This window comes from Anthonomus grandis, chromosome 8 (genome assembly GCF_022605725.1).
Source record: "Anthonomus grandis grandis chromosome 8, icAntGran1.3, whole genome shotgun sequence".
NCBI classification, from domain to species: Eukaryota; Metazoa; Arthropoda; class Insecta; order Coleoptera; family Curculionidae; genus Anthonomus; species Anthonomus grandis.
In genome coordinates, this window is record NC_065553.1 from 19,293,761 (window position 1) to 19,310,518 (window position 16,758).

Consider the following 16,758-nt stretch of genomic DNA (forward strand, 5'->3'; position numbering starts at 1 on the left):
GGAAATATTACTGCTAAACATTTCTACTAGCATATTTTCCAAAACTTGACAAAAACCAAAAATACAACAAAAACAAAATTCTGAGAAATCGTTCCATTTTTATTTCATAAGCGATTTTTAAATAAATTACACATTAATTTTCCCTGTGCATTCATCAATTATTGCATTTCACAAAAGAATTCTTGAGGAGAGTCCCTGGGAACGACTTAAAATATACGTCTGCAATTTTGTATTATGTGTTTAATTAAATGAATAAGAAATTCTTAGCAAACGAGCCCGTGTAAACAAGAAAACATTCTAGGAGTATTTAGGTACCCCTTTTATCCTCATAATTAACCAAAATATCCCCATAAACTTCAAATTTCTAACCATAGTGTTTTCTTTACAGAAATCGACACCGATTTATGCGACCTAATCCAAACTCTCTCAATAACTTTAGACATCTCAGATCGGGGTTTCCTCGGACACATTCTACACCCACTACTCAAATCCATCAACAATCAAAAAGCCATCACAGAAATTAATTTATCCGGGAACTTTTTGAACTGCCAGTGCATAAATTTACTATGCGCGAGCATAACCACTTTGCCAAACCTGCAACTTTTAAATTTGAGCTGCACCAACCTCCGAAAGGATTATTTAAGTCAGCTCGCGAGCACGATACATAACAATGCCAACAGTTTGGAAAAATTATCCATATTGAACTTGAGCGACAATATATTACTTAAAAATGCCTGTATGAAAGATATAGGGGTTATAAGCAACGATTTGAGCTTGAAGGAGTTAAATCTAAGTAATATAGGCCTCACTGAGGGAGCGGCAAAGCAGGATACCTTATGTCTCAAAACCGTTGAGCATTTAGATGTGAGTTATAATGGGTTGACTGATGGTGATATTAGAAGTATAATGCTTTGGTTGGATGGAAATGTGATAAAAACTTTAAATGTGAGCAGAAATAAATCGCCGAAATTGTTAAGGCAGATATTGGAAGTTTTCCAGCTGGAGACTCTTGTGGTTTTGGAAAAAATCAATTTGGAAGCGTGTAACGTCAATGATTCTGACTTATTTGATTTTTTAAGGTAAGTCGTCATTAAGTTCCTTTGTGGTGGGTGAGTTAAATGATGAAACGTCCAAAATTTTAAAAAAAAAAACAATTTTAAAATGTTGATCAATAATTTTACTTACAGGGTGTTTTATTAATAGTGACAAGGTATCATATCTCGGAAAAAAATGATGTCTGAGCTTCAGGTGAAAAATCTGTAATTAAAAGTAATTCATGTGGCGTAATTGCTACTTAAGGAAAAAAGGGCTTTTTTTTTCCTACACATCCTTGTAAGAAGTAGAAAAAATATTGCCATAATTCTGAGAATTGGCCAGGCATTGACACGAGTGATATCTAAAAATAAAGGGCGTTTCAATGTCTCTATTTTTTCTAATAAGTTTACACAGAAGCTTGGAATTGATCGTATTTTTATTAATACACATTAGACAACACAAAATAAAATTAAGTCAGCTATCACCCCCTTAAAGGATTGTATCTAGCTTCCGGACACCCTATATACTAACGTACTAACTTAACTGCACAAAAAATCAGGATATTTTGAAAAAAAAGTTTTACGCATTTTTTTTCAGGAAAGATTTTCACTGAAGCAAAATATAAGCAAAAGAATCGTTTTTTTGCTATTATCCAAAAAATTTATCAGAAATGAAATAAGAAATTAAAGTAGAACAATTATTCCATCCCTATTTTGCTAGAGATTAAAACTGAGGTTTGGTAGCTTGAGCCATTCAGAAAGATTATTCAAATGAAAACGTTTTAGAAATTATGGTTAGAAGTGGATAATTAATAATTTATTAAACAGAGGCATCTTATTTCATAACTAGGACTTTTTGCCGAATCATGTACCCTTATAATCCTGCCCTGACGTTTTTTGCGTATTTTAGTATAATCTATAGAAATAATAAATGGTTAAACCAATATTTGTATTTTAGACTGGCACCAAACGTCACATCACTTAATCTCACCTACAATCCGGACTTGACTTCAATATCTCTAAGAAGACTTCTGGAACATAATGGTCTATCGTATGTTAATGTTACTGCCTGTTCAAACATATGGACCTATTTTGATCCGATGGAGAAGGGTTGGACGGTGCAAATGAGCAGAAGGGCGGAATTTCACATTTCCGAGGGAAATGGTGTGTGTTGGGATTCTTTGTCGGATCTGTTCAAAGAAAAATATGGGGAAAGCTTGGAAATCGAGAGGAGTAGCAGGTCGTTGCGTTTGATTGGAAATAGCTTGGTGAGGTGATCCTTATTGTATTGTATTGTTATTATTATTATAGTGTTCACTTTTAATATATATTTTTGTATACAAGTGTTTTTAAAGTTTTTTCTTGAGCGGTTTATTTTCCGATACGTGTTTCTGCTTATTGGTTTCTTTAGGGAAGAAAAGCAAGGAAAACGGAAGCACTATCCTTTTATCACTTAACTTTTTGTGAAGCCATATTGGCTCAAACAAGTAGCTATATAATACAGCTGTTTTCTTTTAGTCGCTTTAACATATATTTACAGTATAGGGAGCAAAGCAATTTTTTTAAATTATAGCAAATTTAATTATTATTTAATCTGCTAAAGGAGTTAATGAAACAATATTTTGATACAGAATACTCTCTAATACGCTATTTAAACTATTTACAATAAATAAAACACAAAAAATTGCTTTTTTAAGAAACCCTAAAATTATTCCAAGCATAAAACAGTTCTACTGGCTTCATACCATAATATTTTAATTAAAAATAGTTGAATTTTTTACCACTAATATAGCAGTATATTTTAACAAGTTTGTACCAGATACAAAACGCATATAATATCGAGGTAAATAATAGTAAAGCCTCAAGTAAATTTAAAACTATGCAATTCAATCATTCGGTTTGTTTTCTATTATGGTATTATATACTTTTATCCTGATTTGGTTAAAAAAAAATTATATAATCTATAAAGCTAACCCAAAAAATCGGCAAACTTCGCATTTCTTCGGCAACTTCCTATTCTTGCCTTAAATAAATCGACCGCCCCCAAATCGTCTTCATATTAAGCTCTCTGACGGCTCTAAATGCATCGCTAGGCGTGAAAAACGTCACTTTCGCCTCGGAACTAGGAGTGTTATCGGCATTATACCTCCTACTCACGTTTTCCGTGCAATTGTATCCGGCGAAAAATTCCAAAATTTCGTCAGTACCGGCCCTGTAAGGCACGTTGTCCATAAAAACGACACATCCGGGTCGTTCGTCGTCCATATCGTCCTCGTCCGGTACGACTCTCGTTCTCTCTTCGAACCTCTGATTACCTCCACGGCCCCTGGGTCCAAAACCGCGACCCCTGTGCCTAAAATCTCCGCCCCTAGGGCCGAAACCTTCATCTCTCTGATGGAACCCTTCGAGTCTCGGGCCAAAGCTGTCTCCGCCTCTTAGAGCGAAATCTTCACCGCCCCTTGGTCCGAAGCCTCGGCCTCTAGGTCCAAAACCACGACCACGATTTCCGTTAAACATTCCTCTAAGAGGAGGACCATCGAACTGTCTTATATCTTCAAAGTTCCTTCTATCATCAAAGTTTCCTCTATCATCAAATTCATCAAAGTTTCTTCGATCATCAAAGTTCCTTCTATCATCAAAGTTTCCTCTATCATCAAATTCATTAAAGTGCCTTCTGTCATTGAATCTTTCTAATTGGTCCCCAAACCGATTGTCGAAAGATTCGTCATTGTAAAATTCTTTAGGATCTACGTTTTCTGGACTTATAAAGTTTAATTGTTGTGGCTTATCTTTATCATCGGCATCAGTTTTTTCTTCATTCGGCTTTGGTTCAAGAGATTTCTTATGTTCTTTCTGAGCAGTATTTAGCTCCTCTTGTGCCTTAATTGGAGGAAGAGGGGTCCCGGGCGGTAAAGCTTCCCCAGGCGCTGTACCCGGATGGGGAAGACTATTGCCCAAAATCTCCTCCATAGTTTTTCGGGGAATCAATTCCACTCTGACAGTGTTTTGGCCGAGCACGATGCCGTCTTTGGTGCTCGCCTTGGCGGCTTCCTCTTTGGTTTCAAACTCGCAATAGGCCTGTCCGGTGAACCCTAAATTATTGCTCATTAGGTGGATTTTTACGGGTATAACGCCGATGTCGGAGAAAAAGTCCGATATGTCCCTGTCGCTGGTTTTCACAGGCAGATTAATGACATTTAAACAGTCGGATTCGATTTTAATGGGATTGGGTGCCTCCAAAATAACGTCTTGTTGCATATTAATTTTGTTGAATTCTTCGTCTGAACAAGGTTTTACTGTAACTGGTTTTCCGCGGATCACGTGCTGAGACAGTTCGTTCAGTGCTGTTTCTGCCACTTCGGTGCTGCTAAATTTCACGTAAGCCACCGTACCGCCTTTAGGTTTAAAGTCCAGATGTAAAGAAATCAACGGATGATGCGAGAAAATGTGCAAAATGTCTTGCTCTTTTACCATCGTAGGTAAATCTTCAACTTTTAAGCTCAAAAAGTTCTTAATTTCAGGCTCATTGTTAAGGAACTTTTTCGTGTTTCTGTTTCGCTCAGATTGGTCATTGTTGGGATTCATCTCGTCCATTTTAGGGTTGTATCGGTCTATTGCTTCTTCGAATACTCTATCAGAAATTGGTTTGATTTTGATGACCGATTCGTTAATCTCAAGACCGTCCATTTTCAGAGCCTCGGTTTTATTGGCGAAATCTCTAAACTGGACCAGGCATACGCCAGTTTTATGTCCGTATTCGTCGTTGATCACCTTAATCCCTCTAAAATTAATCGATAGTTTGCTGAAAAATTTCCTTAAGTCGCCGTAGGATCCGTAAAATGGCTCAAGGGAGATGCAAGCGTTCACAGGACCTGAACTACTGTTGCTATCACTATCGTCAAATCTACTTCTCCTCCCATTTTTGAACATATCAGACCGACTCCTTTTGTTTGGAATAGCGGCTTTTTTCTCGATTGGTTTTGCACCATACAATTCCTCCCTCATGCGCGATTCCGATAAGTTTTCATCCCTTTTGCCGACCGGTCTGATACCAGAGCTCCTGGTATCAAGAACTGGCGGAGCTCGGTTAGTTGTACTAGTGATAACCGGATTATTTGCACTAAAATCGGGCGAAATCGTAAACGGCTCACGTTCCAGTGACATTGGTTTATTGGCTGGGGGCCAGCTGTCCCTTCCCGCTACCGGATTTACAATCGGATTTGTCACTCGGACGGATGTGGCGGCGAAAGCGTTGATACCACGCGTCGGTAAGTTGACGGCTACCAAATTGGTGGCGGTTTGGGGCGGCACGTTCCACGGCGAAGGCGGCAATAATCTTGGACTATCGCTGCCGATCACCGCGGCCGGCGGGATTATGTTTAATGTGGGACGGGGTTCCCAAATGTCCGGCATCTTTTTGGAAGTGTCAACGTCCCTCGTGCTGCTGCTCCTCGCTCTGAAAGGAAAGTTATTTACGTAACAGGTGTATCTGATCCGTTTTATGGTTTTCAAATATAAGTAGTTTACAAAAATGTAGTAGTTACCTGTCTCGGCCTCTGCGACTATCACGGTCTCGGCTTCTATTTCTGCTTCTACTTCGATCTCTTCTGCCTCTTCTATCTCTTCTGTCTCTACTTTTGGAGCGTGATCTACTTCTGTCCCTGTATCGTCTCCTTGATTTATCTCGGCTCCTGCTACGAGAGCGACGCCTACTATCCCGTCTTTTGTCCGAGTAATCATCTTTACTTTGGAAATCTGGTACGGCTGCCGGTTGAACTACCTGAGGCACAACGGCGGGCATTGGGACAGCAGGAATTCCGACCTATAGATAACATAATTATAATTACTTATTGAACTTTACTATTTCAGGGATAGTTTTACCTGTGGGATAGATTGAGGTGTGGCAGGTAGCATAAATGCAGCCATGCTTTGGGTACGAGCTTGTTCGATGACGCGTTGCATTTCCGTTCTGGAGCTGAGCATAAGCTTAACCTGTATTCCTTTAATACTTCCATCGTTCCGAAGGAAAGCTTGTCGAGCGTCTTCATCAGTACTACAAAAAATGTAATAAGTATATTGTTTTTATTGTGATTAGGATTTGCGAATAGATGGTGCTACACTGGCCTAATCTATTTGTGAATTTGGATTTCGTTAGAAACGAATGTATTATTTGGTAAAGGTAAAACCATATGGCAAAAATAGTGCATAGCACGGCCAATATGCGTTTGCTCTTTCTGAACCAGTGACATCAGTAATTAAGAAACTTGACCTTGGAAAAACTGACCCTTGTTTTCAATAACGAACATTCTTTAATTGCTGGTTTTAGATATTGGAATACTTATTCCAAACGTTCTCATAAAGCAAATAATTGCTTAATGTAAAATCTACTCTCCTAAGAATACAGATCAATCAGAAAGCGTATCACCTTGAAGGAATATTTCTTTAGAGACGTTCATGGCATCTTTGGTTTTCAAATTCTTTGATTAGAGTAGGAATGTTACTTTATTCAAGAATAATAAAAGTCAAATCGATGTTATTTTTCTAAACATATATTATCTACAACCTTATTAAATCTACGCATTAGGTTAATTCTTATCGACGGATTAAATTATATGGAGTTAACCAAATAATAGAAAACAAACTCAAATTTCCCGCCAACGTAAACTAATGTCATTCAAGTTGGTAACGCTACCGCCGATTAAATGTAAAGTTTTGTCGATATTTTTAAAGATTTTTGAAAACGGTAAGTATTATCGGTAATAAGCGAGTAAAGGCTAACAAATCCATCTGTATTTAGATCCATGGATTACGTCACCAAAGCAACTCTCAGTATCACGAACCTTCTTCTCGAGCGTAGTACTAAAAATTCCCCTTTTCATATAATAAGAAATGACAGTCAGCGTTGCCAACCTTTTTTAAAATATATATATTTCCTAAAGCAGTATCAGGTTTTCTTTTTTATATAATAACAAATGACACATAGTGGTGCCAATCTTTCTTTTCATATATTCTCTTGAGAAGTACTAAAAAACCTCTCTTTTATAGTAAAAAATGACAGTTAATGTTACCAACCTTTCTCGAAATATATTTCTCAGAGCCGCACGAAAAGTGCTCTTTTATATACAATAAGGAATTATAGTAAGTGATGGCAACTTTACTCGTCATATATTCCCTAGAGCAGTAGCCTAGAAAGAATTCCCTGATCTTCATTTATATTAACAAATTACAGTTACCTAAGAGTCATTCTGAGTTTGTAATTTTTTGTAGCATTAAATTTTATGAAAAAATAACATCGCAGTTACAGGATTCTGTCGCATTTTTGATAAAAATCCTTCTTTTCTCACTTTGACGTTCAAACTTCCCTAAAAGAAAATATCTGCAGTTGGCAGCACTGGCAACGATATGAAATGCGCATCTCTTCATTTTAAAACTTGATTTGACTTGTTCATTGCAGCAGTTAAAAAAGCTCGTTCAATTCATTTTCTGTGGAAGTTTCTAGGTGTAAACATTTCAAATTATTTAGACAATAGAGCAAATATAAAACTGCGCCGCCAGTTAAAACTTATAAGCATGAAACGGATCCAATTAACATTAATATGTACTAAAAACGTGAAAATTTGATTTTTCCCTTTTTTGTCACAAATCCACAGAAAAAGTATTTTTTTTTTTAATATTTAAATAACGAACCTCCACCAGTTTAAAATTATTTATAATTTTTGTAAAGCCCTTAGTTCGCTGAAACATTACTTAAAACTGCCAAACGGTTGCATTTACTTGTAACGACCTTTTTGGTAAAGAAACTTTCACATAAAACTTGAAAAAGTAAACCCAAAATAAAAAACTAATAAAAAAAAATAAAATTTGTTAGATGCGATTTTAAAATACATACATAATTTTAAATAATATAGCGGACATTAAAAGGCGAAACCTCGTATCATGTACGGAAACAAAAATTCTCTTTGAAAAATAGTTATTTATATATATATATATATATATATATATATATATATATATATATATATATATATATATATAACTATATATATATATATATATATAACTATATATATATAACTATATATATATAACTATATATATATAACTATATATATATAACTATATATATATAACTATATATATATAGGGTGATATATATATAGGGTAATATAAATATATATATATATAGGGTGTTCCGTTGATCATGTTACAAACTTCTGGGGCAGATAGAAAACGTCAAAAGAAAAACAAAAATTCATATAAACATGGGTCCGGAAAAGCTTCCTCAGGGAGCTAGAGCTCTTTGAAAATAACCTTTAAAAACTAGTTTTTTTTTTTTAATAGCTCCGGAACTACTTTAGCTACCGCTAACCAATTTTGAGAGGTAAATTATTGTTACTACGTTTATCCTTTTGAACCTACTAAATAAAAAAAAAAAATTACCAGGGGCTTCAGAATCAGGGGGGTATTTGGTAAATTTAGGCCCATTTCTTTAAGACTTTAATTTCTGCCCGTTTGGGCATTAGATTATGATGTTCCTATGCTTTTTACATAAAAAAGGTGCTTTTAGTAAAAGTCGGTAAATATCACCGTTTTTGTGGAAATTGACTAAAACCAAACTAAGATACAGCACCTGAATTAATTATTTTAATAATAATAATAATTCTAATTCATTGCCACTGTCAGTATTTTTTACATGATATTAATTCCCTTTTTATTACAGTTAAGTAATGGAAAATTACACTTTTGCTGAATACGCCGATATGCTTTTAATTTATGGGCATATCGGCGAAGTTCGATGTAATGGTAGAGCTGCTTCTCGACTATATGAAGAGCGGTTTCCCGAAAGGCGAAACTCAGCTCACACATTTTTTGAAAGGGTCAATCAACGGCTCAGGGAGACTGGCTCCGTTAAAATAAAACGCCAAGATAATGGCGCGCAAAGGAACAACCGAATCCCGAATTTTGAGGAAGAAGTGCTTCAGCGATTTGAAGATCATCAGTAAGTACTCGAGCAGTAGCTGATGCGATGCATGTAAATCATGTTAGGGTATGGAACGTTGTTAATAAACAGCTTTTTCGGCCCTACCACCTGCAAAAGGTGCAATCATTAGGACCCAATGATTTTATGCCTCGCTTGAATTTTTGCCAGTGGTTTTTTGACCGGTGTACAGAATAACCTCAATTTCCAAAATATGTCCTTTTTACTGACGAGGCTTTATTTACAAAAGAAGGCATTTTTAATTCTAAGAATAATCATGTGTGGAGTGAGGAAAACCCTTATGGTATTCATTTTAGTAGCTATCAACATAAGTTTTCGGTCAATATGTGGGCCGGCATTGTTGGAGAACGCTTAATTGATCCAAATATGTTGCCTCCTCGTTTAACGGGAAATATTTATTTAAATTTTTTAAGAAATGTACTGCCAGAACTATTAAATGATCTGCCCCTAAATATACGACAGAACTTATGGCTACAACACGATGGAGCGCCAGCTCATTTTTCACTTATTGTCCGCGAGTTTATAAATGAAAATTTTGGAAGGCGCTGGATTGGCCGCGGAGGCCCTGTCATCTGGCCAGCGCGCTCACCAGATTTGACACCCTTAGATTTTTTTCTTTGGGGGCATATGAAGTCTCGTATATGAAACTCCAGTCGAGTCAGAAGAAGACCTGATGGCCAGAATTTCCGCAGCTGCTGAAGTAATCCAAACCACGCCTGATATTTTTAACCACGTCAACCTTAATATGGTGCGTAGATACAATAAATGTATCGATCGTGGCGGCCGGCATTTTGAGCAATTAATATTTTAAGTTTATTTTTGTAATACCAATCTTTAATAAAATTTGTTTACGTTTCTAAAATTGTTAATTTGTTGGTTTTTTATTACACTTAAAAAAATCATTTAAACATTTTATGCCTCAAGGTAATTAAAGTGACAGTTAAGTAATTTGAGTACCAATTTAATAAAGTGGCTACCTTAACATTTTTAAACATTTATTTTTTATTTACGCCAGATTTTTTTTAAATTGTTTATTAATGATAATAGGTAATACATTTTTGTATCATATAACTTGCTTTTCATCAATTTTCACAAAAACGGTGATATTTACCATTTACCGACTTTTACTAAGAGCACCTTTTTTATGTAAAAAGCATAGGAACATCATAATCTAATGCCCAAAGTGGTAGAAATTAAAGTCTTAAAGAAATGGGCCTAAATTTACCAAATACCCCCCTGATTCTAAAGCCCCTGGTAATTTTTTTTTTTATTTAGTAGGTTCTAAAGAATAAATGTACTAACAATAATTTACCTTCCAAAATTGGTTGCGGTAGCTAAAGTAGTTCCGGAGCTATTAAAAAAAATTAGTTTTTAAAGGTTATTTTCAAAGAGCTCTAGCTCCCTGAGGAAGCTTTTCCGACCCATGTTTATATGAACTTTTGTTTTTCTTTTGACGTTTTCTATCTGCCCTAGAAGTTTGTAACATGATCATAGGAACACCCTGTATATTAGTTTTAATAATTAACGTCGGTTTTTTTTTTTTTGCCTTAAGTTCTAGAGCATAAAAAGTGGCAATGAAAAACTGTTTTTAGTTGTCCGATATCTCTTTAAATAAAGTCGATAGAAGGTAAAAACGATTTTAACAAATTTCGTTTTTTTTCTCCGGAATTTTAAAATTTTTCAAACATTATTTTATTAAGCTCCAAATTGCGCAACTTTTCCTCCATTAAACCGACCCCTCTTACGGTTTTCGAGATCCCAATAGTCACCCTCGAATTTGGGACACCCAGTACATATAAAATTATCATTAGGTTATCTAGAATCATGAACATTTCTCTTATTATAGTGTTGGAGCACCATCCAAATTCTTCAATAAAATCCTCATAGGCAAAAAAATAAGAAAAACAGATTATTAATAGGTAATACCTGAAAGCAATAAAAGCATCACCAAGTTCTCCGCCGACGATATGGACGCCTCCCTCTGGTATCTGCAGACCGGCAAAGAATTGTCTGATATCCAAAGCGTTGGCCGACCAAGGCAGGTTTTGCAGCCGTATGATTATACTCATCCTGCCAACTTAGATAATGCACGCGCGACTAACCCCGCACCTAGAAAGATCAAAAGAAGACTCCGCTCGTCACTTTTTCCAATTGTTTTTTTGTTCTGAACGTGTCCCGAGGTGCAAGTGGAGTGTTTGGTGTAGGATACGGAAATGAAACAGACGTAGTTTAAGCAATAACCTTTTTCTATATTTTGAATTATAAATAGGGTGGGAACAATACAATCTATCAAAATGAGTTGAATTAAATATATCTAGGTACTTAATGTTACATTTTTTTACCTGTACAAGGTACAATTCAAGGAATCTTAAGTATAATTAACAATAAAATTCTAAATTTTATGACTTTTATTAGATTATGTTTGTCGTTGATCTAATTAGTACCTGCGCCACAATGTAAGCCGTTTTCTCCGTAATATAAGGGTGATCCAAAATGCAACATCTCAGTAGCAGAATTCTTAACTGGCAAATTTTAGATTTTTTTACAATAATTCTTTCATGTAAACTAGATTAACTGGTAAAAAAAAGTTTACGGTTGTTTAAATACATTTTTTTGAAATCACTTATCAGGCATTACAGCAAGAAAAATATAATGAATCTTCCTCTGTCCGTTTTTGCTCGACTTTTTGTATTATCGATCACGCATTGTACCGATCAGTTAGTCTTAGACACTTTTGGTTTATTGTTGTTAATTTTAAATTTGCAAATCCTTAAAATGGCACATCGTTATGAAAACAATGAACTTGTGGATATGTTGCTTATTTATGGAGAGTGTCTTCAAAGTGCTGCTGCTGCTTCGGTATTATACGCAGACCGCTTTTCTTTGCGGAATCATCCTACACTCAGAAGTTTCATAAATCTTATTCAACGGGCTAGGGATACTGGCGATTTACGGGAACATCGTGGAGGGCATGCAGGAAGAGGAAGGAGACCTGAAAATGTTCATAGGGACGAACAAATTTTAAATCTCATCAGCAGCTATGTGGCTAACGGAACTAACAATTTTCGACATACGCATGTTTGGTCTCTTGATAATCCCCATGCAATTCGCAGAACCAATTTTCAACACCGCTTTTCCGCTAATGTGTGGACAGGAATTGTGAAGACGTGCCACTGAATATCAGGCAAGCTATGTGGCTCCTGCAGGATGGAGCACCTGCCCATTTTAGACGAGAAGTGAGCGAATTTTTGGATATAAGTTACCCAAATCGGTGGATTGGCCGAAATGGACCAGTTGCATGGCCACCAAGGTCGCCAGACCTAAATCCATGTGACTTTTTTTTGTGGGGGTATATGAAAAGTTTAGTTTAGTATTGGACTCATTTTATAACATTTTCTTCCGAGTTCTATACACAGTTAAAAAAAAAGTATCAACTTAAAAATCACCCTGTATAATTTGTTTATTCGTCATGGTTTCGACTACATCGTAATTGAAATCGTGCTTGTCATAATTTGTCCTAATACAGAAGCAAAGTATCATTTCATTCCGATCATCAGTAGTACTTGGAAGTGCGATGTCTAAGAATAAAAATCTTAAAATCGTATCTTGTATACGTAGTTTGTTCAACATCTACCCTGTTATACTACTACGTCCATGTTATACTTGGGTTATCATATCTGCATCTCTACTGCTACTCGGTTCTCAATTAAGATCTAAATTATATATATTTGTTACAGTATATATGTTAATTCGGTCTGAGATAGGTTAACATAAAACTTCGGACCTTCCACTTTTCGCAGGCTCTACCGCTTCTCACGTCTTCATTGTGTTGTGAATACTCGTAAAATCCAGTGGTTTTTATGTAATTTATTACACTACATAGGAGAAGCAGAATTCAGTATGAATAGATTATTGGTATGAGATGTCCTATGTCATGAAAATAGAAATATTAATTTTTCCAATTTTTCTTATTCTATGGCATTTGATCATGTATAAATAAAAAAACCATATTTAATACAAATGTTTTTTATTCATGTTATATCATTTCAAGTTTTAGAATATTGTCAAAATGGTTTTAGACTCGGTCTAATTATTTACATAAAATAATATGAATCTTCAATTGTGTATTTATTCAGTAAATATCCTTAGAATTTCTGTTATCTATTTGATAACATGGTCTATTCACATACGGAAAATTCAAAACTTCATGAAAATACTAAATGCATTTAAATCAGAAGACGTGTCAGACTGAAAGACACGATGTCGACCAATCTCTTTATAAGTCTTGAAGTATGCTTTTAGAAAACCCAATTGTAAAGACAAAGGTCTAAATGTAGATGATCGAAACTTAAAAAATCTACGTCTTTGCGGCTGATATAGTTTTGCTATCAGATAACCTTAAAGACATTAACAGGGGAAGTGAAGAGTTTCACTATCTTGGGCAAACAATGGCAAGTCTTTAAAACACATTGACATATCACAATGTTTGAAGAGGAAGGTGTTTTATGATCAATGTGTATTGCCGGTCATAACCTATGGAGCTAAAACTTTAACACTAACGCGCCAAGTGCTAAGAAAAGTCCATGATTAGGGCGTCATTGCGGGACCATATAAAAAATTAAGGATTACGAAGAACCGGCGTCACAGATGCAGTTATCCCAATTTGCAAACTCAAGTGATAGTGGGCTTGACATAACGCACGAATGATGGGGCAGGAAAGATGGACGAAAAGGCTGCTTAAGTGGAGCCCGTATTTGAATAAAAGAAGCAAAGGACGAGTTCCTACACCTTGAAAGGACGACCTAAAGAAATGTGCATCTGATTAGATACATAGAATTTAAGACAGAAAGAAATGGACAGAAATGGGGGAGGCTTATGTACCGCAGTTCAACATATCCACGTTAAAGATATACATATTTTAACATATACTGGTTGGTTGGGTTAGGTTAAATTAGGCCGTAAATTGATTAATTTATTTTTTAAATGATAGTATTCAAAGCCCTCCATACAAAACCCAACATGAAAATATAACTCTGCATAGCTTTTTTTAGAATTGCTATAAAATATTTAATTAATTTTATCATCTCAATTTTGTGAAACCAAATCAAAATTTTCTTAAATCAAAGACAAAAATTATTTTATATTCCTATGTTAAGTATATAGCTGTTAAAGCATGTGCTGAGTTACGTTAATCATTACTCAGCCTGCTTTAGGTTCATTTATTATATTTCAGGATAGGTTTGCTATAAATATTTTCTGAATAGGCCAACGTTGTATTTTTTTGAATACATACTATATACAGGGTGTTCATTTGAAAACTTCCCACCACGGATTTATCAAAAACCACTGTTTAAAAAAAAAAACGCCGAAATACGTCAAAAGGTTTGTCAAGGGGGACAACTTTCTAACCTAAAATTACTTCACCCTGTGCCCCCCAGGGTCTTCTCCTAAAAAATTTCAACTGGCAAGGGGTATCGAGTAATAGCTGGTTTAAAAGGTCTTTCAAAGTCTTTTATTTTGACGTTTGATTTTTTTAAATCGGTCGATTCGTTTTCGAGAAAATTAGAACAAAAACATGAAAATATCAGTTTTTATTTCAATATTTTATTTCACGTTTAACGCCAGACATCCGGAGAAGATAACTTCGCATAGGTATGTTTTGGACCTTGTTATTAAGTTTACTGAAACTGGATCTGTTGCAAATAAAAAGCGTGATCATCGGCGATTTTTGGATGAAGCCGCTCAAGTTGAAGTTTTGGGTCATTTTGGAATAAATCCTAATACTTTATTACGCAAAATTGTTGCTGCCACTGGTATTTCATTAGTCTCTGTTCACACAGTTACCAAACTTCATCAATTTCATCAATTCAAAATGAAAATATTGCAAGAGTTAACCGAAGACGATTTCGATAGGCGAGATGAGTTTTGTGAAAAAATGACTGAAGCGAATAACGGTATGAATAGTATTCATGTAAAGAATATCTGCTTCAGCGATGAATGCACATTTTATCTAAATGGATTTGTTAATAACTGTAGATATTGGAGCAATGAAAATCCTCATGCATTTGTTGAAGGGCATACCCAGTACCGTCAAAAAATTAATGTATGGGCATGCATTTTAGGAAATAAAGTGATTGGGCCATTATTTATTAAAGGAAATTTAAATGGAGACATTTATTTGGATATGTTGGAAAATACCATCAATCCGCTTATCACTGAATCCATTGAAAACCAAATCGATGATGATGGAAACCCTATACTTGATGAGGCTGGAATATATTTCCAGCAAGACGGCGCTCCTCCTCATTATGTTCTTCCCGTTCGGCAATGGCTAGACGACGAGTTTCCAGATAAATGGATAGGGCGAAGAGGGCCTATAGAATGGCCTGCTAGATCTCCTGATATAACGCCGTTAGACTTTTTTCTATAGGGTCATTTGAAATCTATTGTGTTTACTCCCCAACCTGAAATTTTGGATGAACTTCGTCAACGCATCATCGACAGCTGCCATGATATCCCACAACATGTTTTTGAAAATGTCCGTCAGGAATTTGAACATCGCCTATATCATTGTTTGGCCAAAAACGGGCAACATTTTGAACACTTATTGAAATAAAAACTGATATATTCATGTTTTTGTTTTCTATCTGAACAAATAAAGATAAATAAAGATTTTTCTAATTTTCTTGAAAACGAATCCACCGATTTAAAAAAATCAAACGTCAAAATAAAAGACTTCGAAAGACCTTTTAAACAAGCTATTACTGGATACCCCTTGCCATTTAAAATTTTTAAGGAGATGACCCTGGGGGGCAGAGGGTGAAGTAATTTTAGGTTAGAAAGTTGTCCCCCTTGACAAACCTTTTGACGTATTTCGGCGTTTTTTTTTAAACAGTGGTTTTCGATAAATCCGTGGTGGGAAGTTTTCAAATGAACACCCTGTATATGCACATTCGGGAAACCTGACTCAAAAAAAGAAGAGATATTGCCTTCTGAGATAGAGAGAATTTATCCCGTGTTCCCGATCTCCAGGTTTAAAAGCTCAAATTAAACAGTTTGGGAGCGCCAAATTTGAAGTTTTAAAACGTATGTTGCAAAATGATGATTTCTCTTCATTAACGAACTTTTATAGGGCTAATTAGAAAAAAAAAATTTTTGCGTTATTATACAGGAGTTTCTGGGCATGGATGGTTTGAGGTAGAAAAGTGATTCCAGACTAAGGATTGCTTAGAACATTTTCATGAAATAATCGTAATATTCTTAAAGGGGTTTCAGTCAACACGTTTAACACGTCTATAGATCTTAATATAAAACAGGCAATTATGATAGGATATATGACAATAGGCAGTATTCCAGGAATATTCAAATTCAATTTGCTGGCGGAGATAATTTTCCTGAATGTTGATGATGGATATTCCGGAACTTTTATTGGAATGTTTGTCGCCTTAAGAGAGTTCTATTAAACAGAGTAGCAACCGCAAAATTATAGAGTAAATTTGATTGAGATTTGCAAAAAACAACCCTCCCTGATTAATATCCACTTTGGAGTAAGACGACATTTTGACTTAGGAACTGCTGATGCTGTGTTCTATTACTTTTAGAACTTTTGCCTGGTCCTATTAAAACAAATAATAAATTCGCATCGATTATCAAAATTCATTTAATTTCTTTTCAAAATTTAACTTAGCCGAAGTAACAGACACATACAAAAGCATATTTTCATAC

At 35.3% G+C, this 16,758-nt stretch overlaps 2 protein-coding genes across 3 annotated transcripts in view; one reads left to right on the plus strand and one right to left on the minus strand.

The window, feature by feature from the left end:
- LOC126739939 (tonsoku-like protein) overlaps positions 1 to 2,382 on the plus strand; it is a 34,010-nt gene extending 31,628 nt beyond the window's left edge. For both annotated transcript variants that reach the window (XM_050445768.1, XM_050445769.1), the window contains exons 16-17: positions 389 to 1,079; positions 1,993 to 2,382. In XM_050445768.1, coding sequence (XP_050301725.1) covers positions 389 to 1,079; positions 1,993 to 2,311 — 1,010 coding nt within the window. In that variant the 3' untranslated portion in view covers positions 2,312 to 2,382. The remainder of the gene's footprint in view (positions 1 to 388; positions 1,080 to 1,992) is intronic.
- A 577-nt stretch (positions 2,383 to 2,959) lies between these two features.
- The window catches only part of LOC126739940 (splicing factor 3B subunit 3), a 46,237-nt gene continuing 32,438 nt past the window's right edge, over positions 2,960 to 16,758 (minus strand). Inside the window, exons 2-5 of the mRNA XM_050445771.1 lie at positions 10,960 to 11,142; positions 5,916 to 6,087; positions 5,579 to 5,856; positions 2,960 to 5,490 (exon numbers count right to left, since the gene is read on the minus strand). Coding sequence (XP_050301728.1) covers positions 3,048 to 5,490; positions 5,579 to 5,856; positions 5,916 to 6,087; positions 10,960 to 11,102 — 3,036 coding nt within the window. The 5' untranslated portion in view covers positions 11,103 to 11,142 and the 3' untranslated portion in view covers positions 2,960 to 3,047. The remainder of the gene's footprint in view (positions 5,491 to 5,578; positions 5,857 to 5,915; positions 6,088 to 10,959; positions 11,143 to 16,758) is intronic.